This window comes from Pseudopodoces humilis, chromosome 3, assembly GCF_049639895.1.
Source record: "Pseudopodoces humilis isolate 2021_Gansu_Grassland_sample_001 chromosome 3, ASM4963989v1, whole genome shotgun sequence".
In the NCBI taxonomy this organism is placed as follows: Eukaryota; Metazoa; Chordata; class Aves; order Passeriformes; family Paridae; genus Pseudopodoces; species Pseudopodoces humilis.
This window is the reverse complement of record NC_142202.1, coordinates 104,668,513-104,686,688: the sequence shown is the minus strand read 5'-3', so window position 1 is coordinate 104,686,688 and position 18,176 is coordinate 104,668,513. Positions and strand designations below refer to the sequence as shown.

The 18,176-nt window shown below is 45.8% G+C and overlaps 1 protein-coding gene across 1 annotated transcript; it reads right to left on the bottom strand.

Moving 5' to 3' along the window:
• Positions 1–1,674: 1,674 nt before the first annotated feature.
• RHOB (ras homolog family member B) lies at positions 1,675–4,041 on the bottom strand. The gene has a single exon (XM_005521835.3). The coding sequence runs from the start codon at positions 3,747–3,749 to the stop codon at positions 3,159–3,161; it is 591 nt and encodes a 196-aa protein (XP_005521892.1). The 5' UTR covers positions 3,750–4,041; the 3' UTR covers positions 1,675–3,158.
• Between the last annotated feature and the right edge of the window lie 14,135 nt (positions 4,042–18,176).

Sequence of the window (18,176 nt, the reverse complement as noted above, 5' to 3'; positions counted from 1 at the left end):
CAAAGATCCAATTGGAAATAATGAATGTAATTACCTTGTAAGCACCTCAGTGGAAAATATTGGTATAGTTAATTATACAGGGATGCAATGCTAACCCATTTCCCAGTGTTTAAAATACAAATATTAATGCTTTCTCCTTTGGGGTTTTGAGAAGATTAGTTATTGCTGCAGTCTAACTGAGTTGATAAGGTTTTCAGCTATTGCAATCATTTTAATGAGAAGGTTTCCAGTGCAGGTTTAACATCACTGGCTGGCATCACATGTAAGAGTGTTACTCTGCACAGAGCTGGGGGTTTGAGTGCCCCTGCAAGAATGAGGGCCTCTTTGGCCATGGCCCTTTAAGCATCCAAAACTGAAATCTCTTTCAAAGTATGTTTGATTTTAATGTTCTCAAATTGAAGATAAGAAACTCACACATTGACTATGCAGAGAATTGACATTGAAATTTGAATCTCAGGAGAATTGAGAAGGACACCCAAAACCTAGGACTTAGATACCTTTCAAGAAATCCTGATTAAATTGGCTACACAAAAATGCCTCTGTCTTTTGTTAAGGATCATAGGAAACAGTGTAATAAACTCACAGCATGGACTGAGCATGTACTCTAGTATTTTCACATTATGGCTGACTGACTTTCCAGATGTTGAACAAGGAACCTGTTATTTCTATGTCAGTCTGCCTGAAAAACCCTTCAGCCCTCTGTCAGCAAATGAGCAAAAGCCACTATGTGTTTTGCATGCCTTGGTATTTGCTAACATTTGTTAGCATTTTTGATGTGTACCCTAGAAGATATTCATAGGTCAAAACCAGAAAAATCTTGACTCTCACTACAAAAGGAGTGGTGAAGATTTATGAAAATAGAAACCTGTCCTGAGATTTCCCTTGAAGGTATCTGAGGAAGTTTTTTCTAGGAAGAAAAAAAAAAAAAACAACATAGGGGACATCAGGACTTTGGGCCTTGGCCTTATTGTTCAGCAACAATCACATTTTGCACAAGGCCACCTCTTCCTGCCTGGAGCTACAGCCACAAGCAGCAGCACAGGGCCCTGTGCACCTGCTCAGGCATTAGGAGGGAAGGGACAGGCACAATGCCCTGCTGGGGATCCCTCACACCGAGAGGTTCAGACTGCTTATGTTGTCATGGGAATTAATGAGGCCAGCAACTGGGAAATGCATCCAGGCAGCTTTGGAGACTCCTGCCTCAACACAGAGCAGCGTTTGCCCCCATGCCCTGCTGCAGCAAGCCATGCACTTCAAGCAAAGGGGAGGCCTAATAAAAACTGCTTTTATGTAAATACTTCATTGAAAAATAACCCTTACCGCTATGCTGCTTTTCGGTTTTGTGCCTGTTTTGCTGCTACACCAGCTCCCTAGGAGCCCAAGCACAAGCCAGAGGCTTCCCCTGCTCAACAGCAACAAGGACGGATTAGTCACCACCTTGACTTTTGAGAACGCTTCCACATGCCACACACAGAAAAACTAAGGAAGCAGCTCCCCCAAAGGGAAATAAAACCACCATCCTCTAAAAGCAGCCAGACAGGTATTTCACCCTGTGGAAAAAAGCCAAATAAAAGCATGTGCTGGCAAGGGGCAAACTCTGGTCTAGTTCACCATCCAGGTGTACTGCTGCAACCCGAGGACAGTCTCCATGAATCACAACACTGCTCTCACAAGTGTCAGCATAGAATCTTTTAATACTTTACATAAAAAACTGCATACACTATAGTTTTATGTAAACATCATATACATCTCAGTTTTTGCCATGTCAGTTTACTAAAAACAGTCTCAGTACCACTGTTGAGGGAAGAGGGAATAAAGTAAACAAACAAAAATGGATACATTTGTTCTCTGAACCAGAGAAACAGAAAATTATTTTCACAGAGGTTGGCCACCTTGTGAAAATAAGTTTTAAATAAACCTTGATTCTTTAAACTGCCCTTTAATACTAAAGTCTGATGTACTCACTGCATAAGTAACAGTGCTTTCACCCATTATTTTTTTCCAAGGCAAAAATATACAGTGGTTTTATTGTCTTGTGTTGAAATCAGTTTTAAACAAGACCCAGATGAGGTTACTGAGTAAAAATGTTTCCAATGCTACAGTGTTGTATGCAGATGATGAGTGCATTGAGTGTTTAATTTAAACATAAAAAGAGAATCCACCAAGTTGTGCAAAGTAACTTATTTTGAAAATAAACTTTTAAATAAACCCAAATCAACACATTTGCAGGAGACAACATTAAAAGTAAGGAGCAGGCACCAAGATCATAGTATGGCAATTCCTTCCCCTTGCTCATCCTGCCTCATCTGTCAGAAGGCAGATATCCAGCAAGTAGGGCAGTTCAGCTTTACTTTATGGCCTGGTGGCTTCTGCAGCTGGAGTTAGTTCAAGGCTCCTGTTATCAGCAGGCATCAGTCACTCAGGGCAAATTCCTTTGCACAACACAAGTCCCACCTGGGAACACCCTCCCCACCTCACTTTAAATAAGCACCCCCTGCACTACCCCAGTTTGCACAAGACAGAAAAGGTAACATATATACAGGCTTCGCTTGGGATGACCCTCCCCTCCCAGTCTCCGTCTTCAGGGCACTAATTTCCACAGCAGGTCAGGCTCGGGCTGAAACACGTGAGGGAGAAGCAAGGATGCTGCAGGTAGCCTGGGAGGGGCAGCCCTTTCCCCAGCTTGCCTGGGTGGAGGCACATGCAGGCAGGAGGCAGAAGTCCCTTTGAGCATCTCAGCTCCACCGCCCTCCACTTGCCAAAGAGAGGAGGCTGCCTGGGAGCAGGGAGCAGCAGGTCTTGGCAGAGGGGCAGAACCGGGTGCAACGTTTACTCAGTCCAGTCTCAGCAGCTTTTTGTTGTTGAGTCTGCGACCAACTCGCAGGGGCCGGTGGTAGGAGAAGGCTTCTCCCCACTTTCTTCCCAAGATTCAGGACATGCAATCCCCCCCCTCCCTCTGTCCCCACGGCTGAGCAAGCACAACCCTTTTCGGCTAAGGCTCAAGGAGCGTGCTCCCTCGCCCTTAGCCCCCACCCCATCCACGGCCAGTCCCTAGCGGAGGGGACAGGCAGATGCCGTGTGCGTGTGTAACCCAGCTCCTCTCCACCTGCCAACAGGTGACCCAGGCGCTGTGCCCAGCGCCGCGCTCCAGACACGCCCTATAGGACTTTGCAGCAGTTGATGCAGCCGTTCTGGGTGCCGTAGCGCTTCTGCAGGGCTGCCCGGGTGGCAGTCTCGAAGACCTCCCGGACTCCCTCCTTGGTCTTGGCCGAGCACTCCAGGTAGTCGTAGGCCTGGATGCGAATGGCCATGGCCCGGCCGTCCTCGGTGCGCACCGGCTCCTGCTTCATGCGGGCCAGCTCGTTCCGCACGTGCTCGTCGTTCCGCAGGTCCTTCTTGTTGGCCACCAGGATGATGGGGACGTTGGGGCAGAAGTGCTTGACTTCGGGGACCCACTTCTCCGGGATGTTCTCCAGAGAGTCCGGGCTGTCCACAGAGAAGCACATGAGGATGACATCGGTGTCCGGGTAGGAAAGGGGACGCAGGCGGTCATAGTCCTCCTGGCCAGCCGTGTCCCACAGGGCCAGCTCCACCTGCTTGCCATCCACCTCGATGTCCGCCACGTAGTTCTCGAAGACGGTGGGCACGTAGACCTCGGGGAACTCGTCCTTGCTGAAGACGATGAGGAGGCAGGTCTTGCCACAGGCACCGTCCCCCACCACCACCAGCTTCTTGCGGATGGCGGCCATGGCCAGGCTCGCCAAGCTGGCCTTGCCGTGCAGCAGGACGATGGCAGCGCCTTCCTCCCCGCGGCCGCCGCCTCCCCCTCCCTCTCGCTTCTCACAGGGCACCGTGGCGAGCCGGCCCGCGCAGGCAGGCGGGCGCGCCCTGCTCTCTTTGCGCACCGGCACCGCGCCTCCGTACCCTGTCTCGGGGGAGCGCTACGGCCGCAGGACAGCGCCGCCGGTCCCGGAACCCTGCGGGTGGAAGCGGTGCCGCCGGCTCTCACCCTCACCGCAGAAACCCGCCCAGGACCGGCTCCGCGCAGCCACTGCTGCAAGCTGCGGCCCGGCGCCGCTATTTAAAGGCGCTCGCGACTTTCTTAATATAGCTGGCCAATGGGAAGGCAAGGAGTGAGGTCATCCCCGGCGGAGAGCGCTGCGATTGGCGGGCGGCCGCGGGCGGGAGGCGGGGCCGAGGCGGGCGGGGAGCGGCCGGGCCGGGCCGGGAGCGGCCGGGCCGGGCCGGGGCAGCGGGCCCGGGGTCGCGGTGGGCGGAGGCGCGCTGGGGGCGGCCGGGGAGCTCCCGTGCCCGGTCTGAGCCCTCCCGGCCCCGGGGGATGCCGGCTTGGCGCCAGGGCAGGGCAGGGCCGGTCCCCGCCGCAGTCTTGCCGCTCGGGATGGCCGGTGTGAAGAGCCTGGGCGGGCAACCGAGAGGAACGGGGAGCGCCGCTGCGTCCCAGGTGCTGCTTTAAAGGCTGGGCAAAGTGAACACAGAGTATTGCAGGCGGTTGAATAAAATAAAAGCGTCTGCTGGGTGCTACTGGAAAAGCGCTCGACTCCCTTCCTTAAAAAATTCATCATGTTCGACTGTCGCCAGCTCTCAGCCGAAAGGGAGCGGAGGAATTGTAAACCGGGAGAAGCAGCAGGCTTGAACTGAGCTGGTCTTTGGGTCTCAATTTACAGGGAGATCGGAAGTCACAGCAATGAAAAAATGAACGTGGAAAATAAAGGGGCGCAAAGCGCTGTAGTGTGGGGCTGCAGGGAGGGCAGGGCACGAGTCCGAACATAGGAGCAGAGGGCAGGGCAGGGCTGAGCAGGGCTGGACAGGGCTGGACGGGGCTGGACAGGGCTGGGCTGGGTTGGGCTGGCCTGGGCCCGGGGCACACGGACACCGGCGGCAGCGACGCGCTCGGTCCCTGTTGCAGCTACCGCTGCTCAACCGGGTGGTGTCCCGAGCTTCTTCCCTGCGAGCTTCCCCACACAGACGATGTCCTGTGGCAACTGCCTCTCGGGGTTGGATCCGAAGTGTCCCGTTTTCCTAGCCAGCGCTGACATTAGTGAATAGAACAAAAATAAGTGGTTTGTACAATACGCGCTTGGAGAGCAAATGCATCACGGAGTACATCAAACTGACAAGTTACTTGCGGCAGACTGTTACAGAGGGGTGTGCATTAATAGGGCAAAAGGTTCGCTTAATCCTAGACATTGAAATAAAATTAATTTTCTGCAAGATTTTTTGTAATATCTGTTTTTCTCAGTCAAAAGAGCATGTCCCCGGATGCTGACGGACGAATTTGTACCTTGATCTTTCAGGGGTTTGTACAGCATATTTTATATAAACATAATAAATTCAAACTGATATCCAGCAATAACATGGATGTTCTTCAGTACCTGTGGCCTTCGAGCCACATTTCTGGCTAGCATCGTCCCTTTAAATTTGTTGTCACTGCTCACGAGTTTAAATTCTTCACAAAACTGTGTGGAAATCATGTCCATGCTTCCATGCCCTTCTGATGGTGCACTGGCAGCGTGTAGCTATTTTCCCCGCGGTCCCAAGCACGTTTAGGCCGTTGGGAGTGAATTTGCTGTGTATTTTCCCTGGACGATGTAAATCCGCACGGAGCCGCCGCTCCCCCGCCGCTCCCGCTGCCGCGCTGCGCTGACGGCGGGGCCCCAGCGCCCTCTCGCGGCCGCTCCGCGCCCTGCACCGCCCTGCGCCTGCTCCTTGCGGCTCCGCAGCTGGAAAAATCCACGGCTGGAAAAATCCACCTCTGCGGCGGCAGCAGGACAGGCTGAGAGCGCTTCATCCGGCGTGAGAGGTGCTGCTTAAATATACTTCTGATTTCTGAATCATGCCAGGGTGATCGGTTTTGTCTTTTCAGGAGCAAAACGTTTCCTTAAATAGAAAAAGGAATAATGCAAATGAGAATTTGCATTATCTTGATCGACTTACCTGTGCTGTACCACAGGAAGGCAGGTAAATAAAAGAGGCTTATTCATTTCAAAGCACACGGCTGTTGTTGCCCAGAGCGCTGCTGACAATTACCTGTGTGCTTCGAGTGTCCCACATCCATACTGCTGAACTCCTTAAAGGCTTCAAAGCAGGGTGGCCTCATCCAAACTTCCTGCTGGTTCCATTTAACAAATTGTGCAAAGAAATTACTCCACAAATGTGGAGCTAAATCCAAGTTAAATCCATAGCTTGATTTTTTTCTTGTAACTGAGCACATGTATTTGCAGCACCCAGTTGTGGTCTGAACCATAACTGCTTCATTTTCAAGTGAAGTGTCACATCTCTAGTCTTCCACACAGTTGCACTGAAGGCAAAGCACCTGATGTTTCATCTCTCACCTTGCAAGACAGACTTCAGCAAAAGCTATGTAACTCCTTGACCAAGGGTTTCAAATGCTTTATAAGTCTTTTTTCCAGAAGCTTTATATCATGAGCCTCAGCTCTGTCACCAACTCAGGCTGAGATCACACTCATTTCGCTGTTCTGGGGTAAACTCCAGCAACAGCCTCTATGGGGAGCATCTAAGTCACTGTGGTTATTACACATCTGTACTTAGCGAATGTATTTGAGGGCTGAATTTTAACTTATGTTGTAGCTTTTATATTTTCTGCATGATATGCTGAATTATAGTTCTTTAGGAAAGCTGAATATTCCCTTCTAGTTATCCCAAAATGTGCACTCTCTAAGCACAGCATTAGTTCTGCTGCACCACATATGTCTGTATGATTGATGAAGCAAGCATGAAGTAGGAAAAAGAAGACACCACTTGTTTGCTTTTATTGCTTGTGCTGATGGTTTTGAGATTAAAACTCAGGTTTTGTTTTGTTTTTTTTATTTAATCCAAGAGGCATTTTTTTGTTGAGAAGGCAATTCCTGTCAATTACTGGAGATTGTTTCCAGATTATATTCTCCCCCTGCTCTTCTTGATAAACAGATTTTCTAAAGGGCATGTCTGTAACTCAGATAATTTGTGTTCAAGCGTAGATCTGTACCAAAAGCACAAAAGCTCAGTGGGGAAGGCAATCTTTCTCCTTTTAGTCAATAAGTAGGCAAATAAGTACATTGCCTGCTGTGGCATAACATGCTGAGGGAGCCATGTGTGCTGTAATGGCACACAGAGTCCTGCATGCTGGCTTGGAACGCCGGCACCAGGCATCCTGCACCCCATGCAGGCAAAGCTTCTCGGCAGAGTGAGGAAGGCAAGAGGCAGTGAAATCTGAGCAGTTCACAGGCTAGTGTGGAAATGCTCTGAGGAGATAAGAGAGAACAGACAGAACTGGTGAGTATCTGTCTCTCTAAGGTAACAATTTCTGGCACATTTAGGAACCAGACCACTTGCTGTGTGTCACCATAGGCCCATTGCTTTCCAGCATACCTGGAGAAAAGCAGAATTTAATTCTCAGAGCCCCTTGGGATCAGTGCCCTCAGCAGACAAGCCAGACTGATCTATCTAGAAACTGGAATGCTAAGGCACAGCAGGAGAAGCTGAAATGACCTGCATATTTTCATACAGAGGTTTATGCTAAGTACAGTGCACATGAAAGCACATAATCCCAAAAAAGAAACGCTTTCATGACTAAAGAGCTGTATGGGATCCACTGGCATTGCTCTTCCAAGGAATAAGAGAGGTCAGTCAGAAGCTGTTGGTTAAAATTCATACTTTAACAAGACTCAGGAAATATGGTTTGGCAGTAGTAGTACTGTAGTTTACCACTACAGTAAATTGAAGTGGCTTTTTGTCTCCAGTTGAGTTCAAATTAAATAAAACAAGTTCCTCGTCCTTGGGCTAGAATTTTTAGACCTACAAGCCCTCACCTCAGTCAAAGAACCCTTCTGTAGCTGTATGAATCATGTTGCATATCTACATCACCAATAATGCCTTTGGAAACGGCTCTCTCTGCAGAGAGACCAAACTTATCATCCCCTGGTTCCCTTTGTTCTCAGTTTTTACTGACTGCAGACACCTTGCAGTCATTGTCTACCAGGAAAACAGACAGTAAAAATTGCTAGTCCAATGCCAACAAGGTATCAGGGAATTCAGTCTCTCTATCTGGAGTTAAAGATTATATCCTTAACAGTGGGAAGTTCTTTATCTTTCATCTCTCCAGTGGATGTACTTCATTCCACTACTTTGAGGATGGTCAGACACTGGAAAAGGCTGCCCACAGAGGCTGTGGAGTCTCCATCCTTGGGCATATTCAAAACCCAACTAGACACAGTCCTGAGCAACCTGCTGTAGTTGATCCTGCTGTGATCAGGGCAGGGTGGAGTAAATAACCCCTCCTCACCCTATCCATTCTTTGATTCTGCAATTCATTTATTCGTGATGGCTCAGCAGATCTGAAAGGTGATGTTTGGAGGGTCTCTCTGGCAGGTCTGCTCCTGTTTCAGACTCCAGCACTGTCAGCCCACATTCCAGGCAGTTTGGCATGCTCAGTTCTGAAGTGCTCGCACAGGATGAGTCTTTCGCAATAGGAACAAGGAAACTTCTGAAGTAAGCATGTTGTGATTTGTTAATGATTTGTGTGATTTCCACTTTATTGACAGAAGTACAGTAGATTTCTTTGAATACAATGATGTCATATGGCTCTCCATGTAGATTGATTTGCTATTTTAAGGTACATTAACCTATTCCTTTAATTACTGTGGTCTTCATGGTGGTCTTTGAAGTGTGGTGGTCAGTTCTCTCTGCAGGGGAACTGTGACCTGAGGAAGCTGAGGCAGCAACAATATTAGAAGAAACTGATCTAAGAGAAGGTGGTTGAAATGGTGGAAATGACTGTCTTGTAAGTCTACCAAACTTCTATTTCATATAAATTAACCATGACTCCATGAAGACTGAGAACACTTTCTTAATTCACACATGATAACTGTTCTATGAGCAAAAGCAGCATGGGTGCACACAGGAGACCTCTTGCCATTGTAGAATTCCACTAACAGATCATGGCAGGAAAAATGTCAATAAAAGCAATTTGGAAAGTTGTTCAATTTCCAAATCACAGTTGTTTTACATTCCACCTCACTCCCAAAGTTAAGTCATTCAATCTAAAATAATTCAATCTGTTATGGACTGAACACTGGCCATAAACAATATCTGAGATGATAAAACAGAAATATAGGGTACTGCAGGATTCTTGGTTACATCCAGATTTGGCTTATACCTTAATTTTTTTATTTATAATATTAGGCAACAACAACGTAGTCACAATTTCAGAAGATTCTATATATCAGAGAAAATCTATATATCTATATATCAGAGAAATTAAAAGAGGGAAAAATAAGGAAGAAAGGTAAGACAGGAGTATGGAGAGAAAAAAGGAGACAAGGGAAATTCCAAACTAATGAAATTTCTCTCCTCTCCTCATTCTACCCTTCACAAAAGCTTAAAAAAAAACTCCATACCCTGGGAATATGTCATTTCATACTTCATCTTTATTTTCAAGCAATGGCTGCTTTTAGGAGACAGCTGCAGATCACCTCTGTGGTAAAATATGCTTCATCTTTGCTCTGTGCCATTAACACCTTCCCACTGTGCCAATGCTGACACTACTGACACAGAGGTGGATGGGGAAGAGATGAAACTCGTTCTCTTGGGTGTGTCAGGGAAGGACAAAGTCGGTTACTGAGATCTCTGCTCAGTGTTCCACAAGGATGTGGACAGCTACGGATGTTATTTGAATGTGTTTCTTCATGGACAGGACTGGCTTACAGCAAACATCCTTGGTTTCTGAGTTCCAGAAATCTAAGTGCTCTGCCTCACAGTACCTATTATTCCAGTGGCTGCCAAGATAGAATTAAGGTATTAAGAAGAAACTACTCCAGGCTAGGAGACAATTAACACTAGAGAAGGAAAAGCTTAGGCTGCCAGCATTGGGGCATATGCTTACCTGGGCTGTTCTGCCAAGACAAAAGAAGGTGATGATAGAGGCCTGGAGATCATTAAGCAAGTGCATTACATGATGAAGGGAGGAGAAAAAAACAATACAGGCGCTGCCAAATTTTGTGAGAAGTGAACATTATTTTGTGGTTGGATTTCATCATGCGGAAAGGTAAGCAGATATCTTTGTTACTGTCGTGTTTGTGCTATAAAGCCTGCTTATATGTTACAGGAGGAAAACATCCCTTATCTGCAAAGCATCACACTTGAAAGCTGGATTTCTTTCTTTCTCCACCTCCAATACAGGCTGAAGAGAACAATTCTATGTTTGGGATGTGGAACCAGTCTTGAGAAATGGAAATGACCAAGCTACCATTCTCTATGGACGTTTTTTAGTCAAGGGAGTTACACAGAGACCAGGACAGAAACATAAACCAGCACCACTGGGATGAGCACAAGAACACTTGTTTTAGTGAATCTAATCCCAGGTTTCTGGTAGTAAGACTCAGTGGCAAACAGCTGTGCTGACAAAGTTTCCTTCCTACACTTCCTTGAAGGATGTCCTTAGGGAAGGGTGTCACTACACAAGTATCCAATAGACTGCTGTGCTAATAGCAGCAGGTTTCTGACTGGCAGAGCAGGTCTGACTTTCTCTAGGATTGATTTGTAGAGGTGGCCAAGGGTTGGTCGCACATACGCATCAGGAATGCAATATATAGCACAGAGTACAATGGAGGCAGTGCTATCTTCACCTCTTCTTCAGCACAAGTGAATAAACTGGGGTAAACCAGCCTGGATCTGGAGTAGGATAGTCCAGTTCATGATTGAATTCCTACCTTAAAAGTAGAAAAAAATACTAGACTTCAGTTTCTATGTCTTTTTGTTCTTATAATCTGAATGTACGTTAATTTTTTCTGTCTTTCCCTATCACTTGCAGGCAGAGTATATAAAGAAGAGGAAATGCCAACAACCATGCTGTCAACTTTGCAAGTCATTAACAATCTGGAAAGAGACTGAGACACACTATCAACCAAAGCAGAACATCTCAGAGAGGCACAGAGATGGACCAAAATGGAAAGATTTTGGGTGGAACTCCCCATTCCTCCCTTCTGAGAAGCACTGAGTCCTGGCAGCCCAAAGAGCTAAGTTGTGAAGTGAGATTAAAGGCACAAGGCTGGAAGTAGGCAAGTAATGTAACTGCAAGGTTTGAAGGCACGTGCTGAAACGCAGAAATGGACAGAGAAATATTATAAGGTAAACCCCTTCTGATCCTGAAGTAAAGGTACAGTGCTAATTGAGTGTAACTGTTGTAAACTAGGAGAACATGGAAATCTGTCACTTCGTTTTGCTGACTTCGTCGATGCTGGTGTCATCACTCTGGCAGTCTGATTAAAGTTTCCAAGGAGGAAACAAATTTTTAAACTGATTGTGTACCTGGAGCCGTACACTTCGCAAATGAGCTTTTCCAGGTGAAAGACATAGCAAAATAGACACTTTAAATTTTTACTTACCCACTCTTCCCACCATTATTTATTTATTGATGATATCATGGGTAGAAATGTTGGGGCTGGCCAAGTATTCAGTATTGGATGGATTGCTGCTTTCCTTTTACATCACTTTTTGGTAGCAGTTTGAAGTCCACAATCACACTGTGCCATAACAACAAATGCTTCAAGGATGACATTTCCAAAAGTACCTTTCTTCCAAGAATCTCTCAGTGCTTTTCAACATGAATTACCAGCCCATGTCTTGGTGATAAGTAGGTGTTATTTCCATCTTCAAACTAAGAAACTTAAACTGCTGCCTAAAGTAACTGTGAATCATCTGCTTCTTGGAGCTTTATTTTTCTTGTTTTCCATGTTCTTTCCCTTTTGTCTCCTGAGCCATTCTTAATCTCAATTTCCTTTCCCCTCTGTCTGTAATAATCCCCTCGATGCAACCTGATATTGTACCCAAACTTTAAAACTCTTCCTCCCATGCGACTTGGGTGTGCCTGTGCTCTGTGCATAAGTGTTCTCCTGATTCAGGTAGTAGCATCAATAGAGCCTTTCAAAGAGCTGTGTTTATGTAGATAGGTTTAAATTGTTATTCCCATCCTGTATGTGCATGTGTGAGTGGGGAGAATTAGTCTGCAGATAAGTTAAAAAGCACAGGTGTCTCAGGTGCCTCTGATGTGCAGCACTGAACTGGAGAGTGGCAGTTTTTCGAAGACTCTAAGCACTTACTGCTCCCCCTACTTGGAAAGTTCAGACCACTTGGGTGAATCAGGGCCCACACTACCCGATGCTTAGTAGGACACTGGGCAGCAAATTGGCTGGTGTCTGTTTTCAGTCTAAATAAACAAGTACTTTCCTCAGAAGGGTGTTTTGTTTAAAATAAGGGTAACTGGTTTCACTCCCAGTATTCACTGTAATATCTCTCTGTAATATATTCACTGTCATAACTCTGAATTAAACTGTTGTTACACTGACCTTAGTTTCTCTTTCTTAACATTAACCTTTTTATTGGCTTTTTATGGGAAATAGAAAGTTTGCAATACGTTTCCACTGTCTACTCCTCTGCAACTGGAAAAGAGAAACTCAGGGGAGGATTTTAATCATCTTTGCTTTACCTGTATAAATTCACTTTTTTTGCCACTTCTATCAAAAAAACAATGATCTCCCTCTGTGTCTCAGAGCACTTGTTCAAAAGATGTTTACTATGTGGCTAATAAATTTATTTGGCCAGAGTCCATATTTTAGGGCATCTGTCTCCCAAGAGAAACAGATAGAAAAAGATAGTTTCCTGTTCTGTATTAGGCATTGTTCTGTGATCCAGAAAGAAGGGCATATATATATCCCAGCAGTCAGTTTATTATCCTAAGGCCATCTGTAGCTGGGGTTGCTTTTCTATTCCACCAAGGCTCCATGTGTGTGGCTGTACAGAAGAGGCTGTGCACGTCTGCACTGCCAGGTAGCTGTAAAGAAGCAATACCCCATGTCAGCAGAGAGCTCGAGGGGTGCTCGTTCACTTTTCTCACTTAGCAATGTGTCCCCAGGATCCTCTGCAGACTCCAGTGCCAGGTGATACTGGGCTCCTAGCAGCAGGCCTGCTGGCATGGCTAGTGTGCTCACTCATGTGAAGAGCTCAGACACTAGCTGTGGAAGAACTCAGATATTAGCCATTGAAGAGCTAGAAAGCCTGTGGGAGACCGATACTTGGAAAGTGTTACGTGCCCAAATCTTAAGCTTGGAACAAAAATTAATAGTGACAAATCCACACAGAAGCAAACTGCCAGCGGTTTGCTTATACCAGGCTAAGCTTGAGCCAAAGTGCTCTCCTCTAATATAAGCCATGCTGCCAGAGTTGGAGGGGAAAAGAGAAGAAAGAGGGAGAGGAAACTGTTTATTAATCTTTTTTGTTTTTTTTTTTTTGTGTATTTAAATATTAAACATGAGTATTTATTAAGGAAAATAAAAAACAAAGGAAAGAAGTACTATGGAACAGAAGATGGAAATTAAATGAAGTTCATATATCATTCAGCAGGGCCATTTCTAAGATGAAATACACTATTTGCTCCCCATCACCACAGTTGTCCAATTGAAACAGCAGGGGAATTCATACTATATTAGGTGAATATGATGTTATACTGTATAATTTGGGATTTCAGTGAAGCAAATATGCAAATAAATGATATTGATGTGTTCAGTAGAAATAAGAATAAATAAATAAATAAAGTCAGTACGTAACAATAAGAAAGCAGTATGTGAGAGCAATTTTCCACTTCCATTGCAAAGATAGTTTATGCATTCCATGAAATAGGAAATACAGTGGCCTGCATGCTTAAGAATGTCATCAAGGCAAGGTTTGTAGAAAAGCTGACTTTATTGGGCTAAAGCAGAAAAGCTCTTGGACACTCATGTCTTCAAACAACTCCTCCAGATCCCAATTGATAAAGGACCTGACTTCCCCCAGTAGAACTCTGCAGACCATGATAAGCCACAAAAGCCATGACAATCTAGAATGTGTTTTGTACAGAGATGTAGGAAGAACCTGTAGGCTTCAGAGACATCTACAAAGTGATATATCAGCAGTACTTTAGCAAAAACCTCCCTGCACAGCACCCACTACATAGCTTTGGAAGAAGGAGCAGTTTGGAACTAAAAAAGCCCCGTGTGTTCTTTCTTTCCTTTCCATTGCCTGATTTGCAGGTGCAATGGAGAGAGGGTAATATATCTTGCTTAGCAAGACATTCTCCATTTTGTATTAGTTTCTTTTGTAAATAGGTCTTCCTAGTGGACAATCTATCTATTAGTCTACCTGCTAATTCATCTGTTTACTCAAAATTATCTTCAGACAGGAAGCATGTTCTATTTTATGAAAACAGATTCTCTTAGGCTTTTGTCTCAGTTTTCTTCATAATGTCTTGCCACTAAATCAAATTCATTTTATGAAAGGTACTGCATCTGTTTTAAATAATTCATCATCTTGTGCATCTGCAATCACTTGGAGAATGTCAAAGTGATACAAAAGCCTGTAATTTGTTATTATATTTTGTTGGAGATACAGGGCTGGATCATGGTATTCCTCCACAGCAACTCAGAGTAGCATATGAAAAGGAAGAAAGACTGCAAATTTTTCCGGAAACTAAATTCTGTGTGTCCCTGAGGCCTTGAAAGCTTCATCACTGCTAGTGGACTTGTCCATCACTGGAACTACTCTGCACTCTTGATGTGTTCACATTTCAGTCTGCTCAGTTGCCTAACACATGCTTTATGCCAGCTACCTCCTGTGTCAGGGTGACACAGCTTTTGGAGGAGACTTTCAGCACATCCCTCAGGCTGTGCCTGTTGAGGGGACAGATTGGTAGACAAACATTCAGTTCACAAATCACACCCATGACTTGTTTCTGAGCAGTTTGATACCATTGGGAGCAACTTTGATGGCTCAGGTGTGGCTGAGCCAAGCAGTGTTGCAAGGTGGATATGCCTGGGTGCTGAGAATGGGGGATTTAGCTGTCTGTCATCATCCAGCCTTGACTGAAGGGGAGTTTGTAATCTTGAAAACATTAAAAGGAGAATTTTCTCCCTTTTAACCCTTTTGTTCAGGCAGTAGGATAGTCTTGTCAGAGACTATCCTTGGCTCCCACCCTACTGCAGGCCCAAGTGAACAGGTCACTGTCACAGGCTGACAAATACAGTGGCCCAATAGAGGCAAGGATGCTGCAGGTCCCTGGCCCCAGGGCCAGCTGTCAGTCAGGCTCAGTGTGTGTTCCCAGGGGGCACATGAGCACAAACACACTCAACACATATCTGGGTACACGTGTGATCAGTTCCACAGAAACACTCAAAACACACAAAAACACAACCAGCTCCAAGAGCTCATCCTGTTCTGCTCTCTGGCAGATCATGATGAAAGCCCATTAATAGAATATAGATAGATAGATAGATAGATAGATAGATAGATAGATAGATAGATAGATAGATAGATATAGAGATGTAGATGTAGATATAAATATAGATATAGATATAGATATAGATATAGATATAGATATAGATATAGATATAGATATAGATATAGATATAGATGTAGATATAGATTTATATGGACATCTATACAATGTGGATTCCTCCAGCCACTATCCTGAGACACTCAAGTCTCAGCATACCTTATCCCTGAATCCTCTTGTCTCCAGTTGGCTCTTGCACAGGCACACAGAGTCAGGTCTTTCAGTTGACTTCCAGGTCCCACAATACCCCCCGTAGCTGTCCAGGGCCCCCTTGTCCCTCCAGTAGCCAACACACAGATCTCTAGTGCATCCAGACCAGCCTTACGGCTTCTTTGGTATCTGTCTCCTAAAGCCTTTTATCCTACTCACCTGTTACAACAGCTTGACATTCATCAGTGATTCACCTAGACCCCCAACACACAAGTGCACACAGAGCAGAGTCTCTCACCCATGAAACTCTACTCTGAAGTAGAGTTCAATGAGAAGACAAACCCTTCTGACCAGGTGCAGAGCATGACCAGCCAGACAAAGCAACCAGCCAACCCTTGACATGCCACTGGCCCCTTCGGTCCCCTTATTGTTGTGGTTTTCCACCCTTATTTCTTTCCAAACCATCAAGATACCTCCCTTTCCCTCTGCATTGTTCCTCCTCTAAAGCTCCCATAATAAGTTTTATGTAATTTCAAGATGCTCCTTCTCTGTGTCTCACACTGTGTCCTGTACCCCTTCCCCTCTCAGCCCACACAGCCTTTCCCTTTAGCTCAGATGTGTCCCAGGCTGAGACTGCCCAGGACAGCCCTGAGAGGGGCTGCACCAGGGCTCCTGTCCCCTGCTGGGGGTTTCTGGGGTTCCCCCCACTGCCTCTGACCCACATGTTCCTGTGGTTCCAGGGTTTAGTCACGCTCCCCAGCCACCATGGGAATACAATTTTGGGTGTGCCACAGGGTGTGCTGCCAACACTTACCCTGGAGGGAAGTGAAATGTAGCTGTGCTTAAAGCCTTTGGCAGGTTAAAGCATAAATAAATATTTATCAACGACCAAAGGTAGGAGAGAGAGATAATAAACATACATCTTTTGGAAGGCTCCCTGTCCAGTTTTCTGCAGGAAGGTAAATTTAAATTAATGTTGCCCTTAAGCATTGCTTTGCTTTTAAAAACAATGAATGGGCCCAGATACATTTCCAGTGACCTGCTGTAAACCTGGTACAAGCTGCATCAATAGTAAATTGCCAACAGATGATGATGCTCTGAAAATATGAGAGAGTCAGCTCAGACTTTTTCTTCTCTTCATCCCAGTCTCACTGGAAAGAGCACACTGGCTTCTTTCCCAACAATTGGAGAACAAGACCCACAGGGCTTGGTCAGCCTCTGCCATGGTTGTCAGAGCATCACCATGGTCCCCCTCACTAAAGCAACACTTCAGCCTCATGCAGGGACCACAGAGGAGAAGGTGAGGGATTGGGAATGAGCAGGACCTAACATCACAAAAACAATCTTGTTATTTTCTTCCACTACAACCCAAACAGCTGGATTCCCATTATAATTAGACAGATATGGAAAAGCCTCATGGTAACACCTATCAGTCTTTTTTGACACACTTCTGTGATGATTGCCATATGGATCAAGCGATGAGACTGCGAACTCAGCACCGCCTTTTTGTTTTGTGTTCATACAGTGCCAAACATGAGGGGCTGTACCAACCCAGAGGAGAGGGAGGTGCTCTTGATAGTGACAGTGTTTCGTGATGTCATTTGCTGATGTCTGGCCACAACCCAGTTGCTTTAAGACCACAGCAAATCATCACATCTGATGATTTCTCTCTGATGATTGATCTCTGTTAAGCAGAGATCTCCCTAGATTCTCATTCGGTCAAGAAAAGACATTAACACATTGCTATTACCACAGTGGCTTCCCTATGTGGTCATCCACAATGACCCCTGGGGAAAGAAGGAGCCCTGGAACAATCTACTCCCTTTGACTCGTTGAGAAGCCATCCACCCAGTGCAGGATCTGGTCTTGGCACTTAGTCTGCTGCCCTATTTCAGCTACAAATTACTGTTAAACATAAATGTTATTTATCTCTAATTAATTATTAAGGCAATGTGTAACAGCACTCAGGAAAGATCATACTGGTGTGTGTCTGGATGCAATCCAGCCCTCCCTAAATCATGCTGAAAGCTGACTCCCCTCCTGCTGTAAGCAGATTACTTTAGTCTCAGTGTTGGTACATAAGGAGAAGATTTGTCACCCTTCTGGAAAATCAGTAGGCTTTTGGCAAACTGGCTTCGGTGCTGTTAATCAGCCTGATGGCACCATCTGCCCATCTTCCAAACTGCAGCAAGAGAACCACCCTGCCTGAGGCCCAGCCACGGACCCTCTCAGTGGCTGCAGAGCCCTGGCACAGCTGGATTTGCACCTCTCACTGCATTTGAAACAAGCCCAGCCGGAGGTATAGGAGGATGTGGGGACTGAGAGTGCAGAGCTCATGGAGGACTCTGTCATGTCTCCGTATTTCTGTTCCATGTCTGGGGCCAGTGCCTCTGCCTGGTGCCCAAACCTGGCTGAATGTTCAAAGTGAAAACAGAGAAGTCAAAAATGCTGAAAATTCCAGATGCCTGAGGCATCTGCACTGCTGGTGTGTGTAGCTCCTTAGTGCCACATGCAGAGGATGAAGAAATCCCAGCTGAGCACGCTGGCTATGGACTATCATTTGTCACCATATGAGGCTCTGGTCATCCTCCCAACCCAGCTCAGTGCTACTCCAGCAGACAGGAGCAACAAGCTGTGGGAGAACCTT

Excerpts from the sequence above, each read along its gene's own strand:
- RHOB (XM_005521835.3), bottom strand. The coding sequence starts at position 3,749 with ATGGCCGCCATCCGCAAGAAGCTGGTGGTGGTGGGGGACGGTGCCTGT.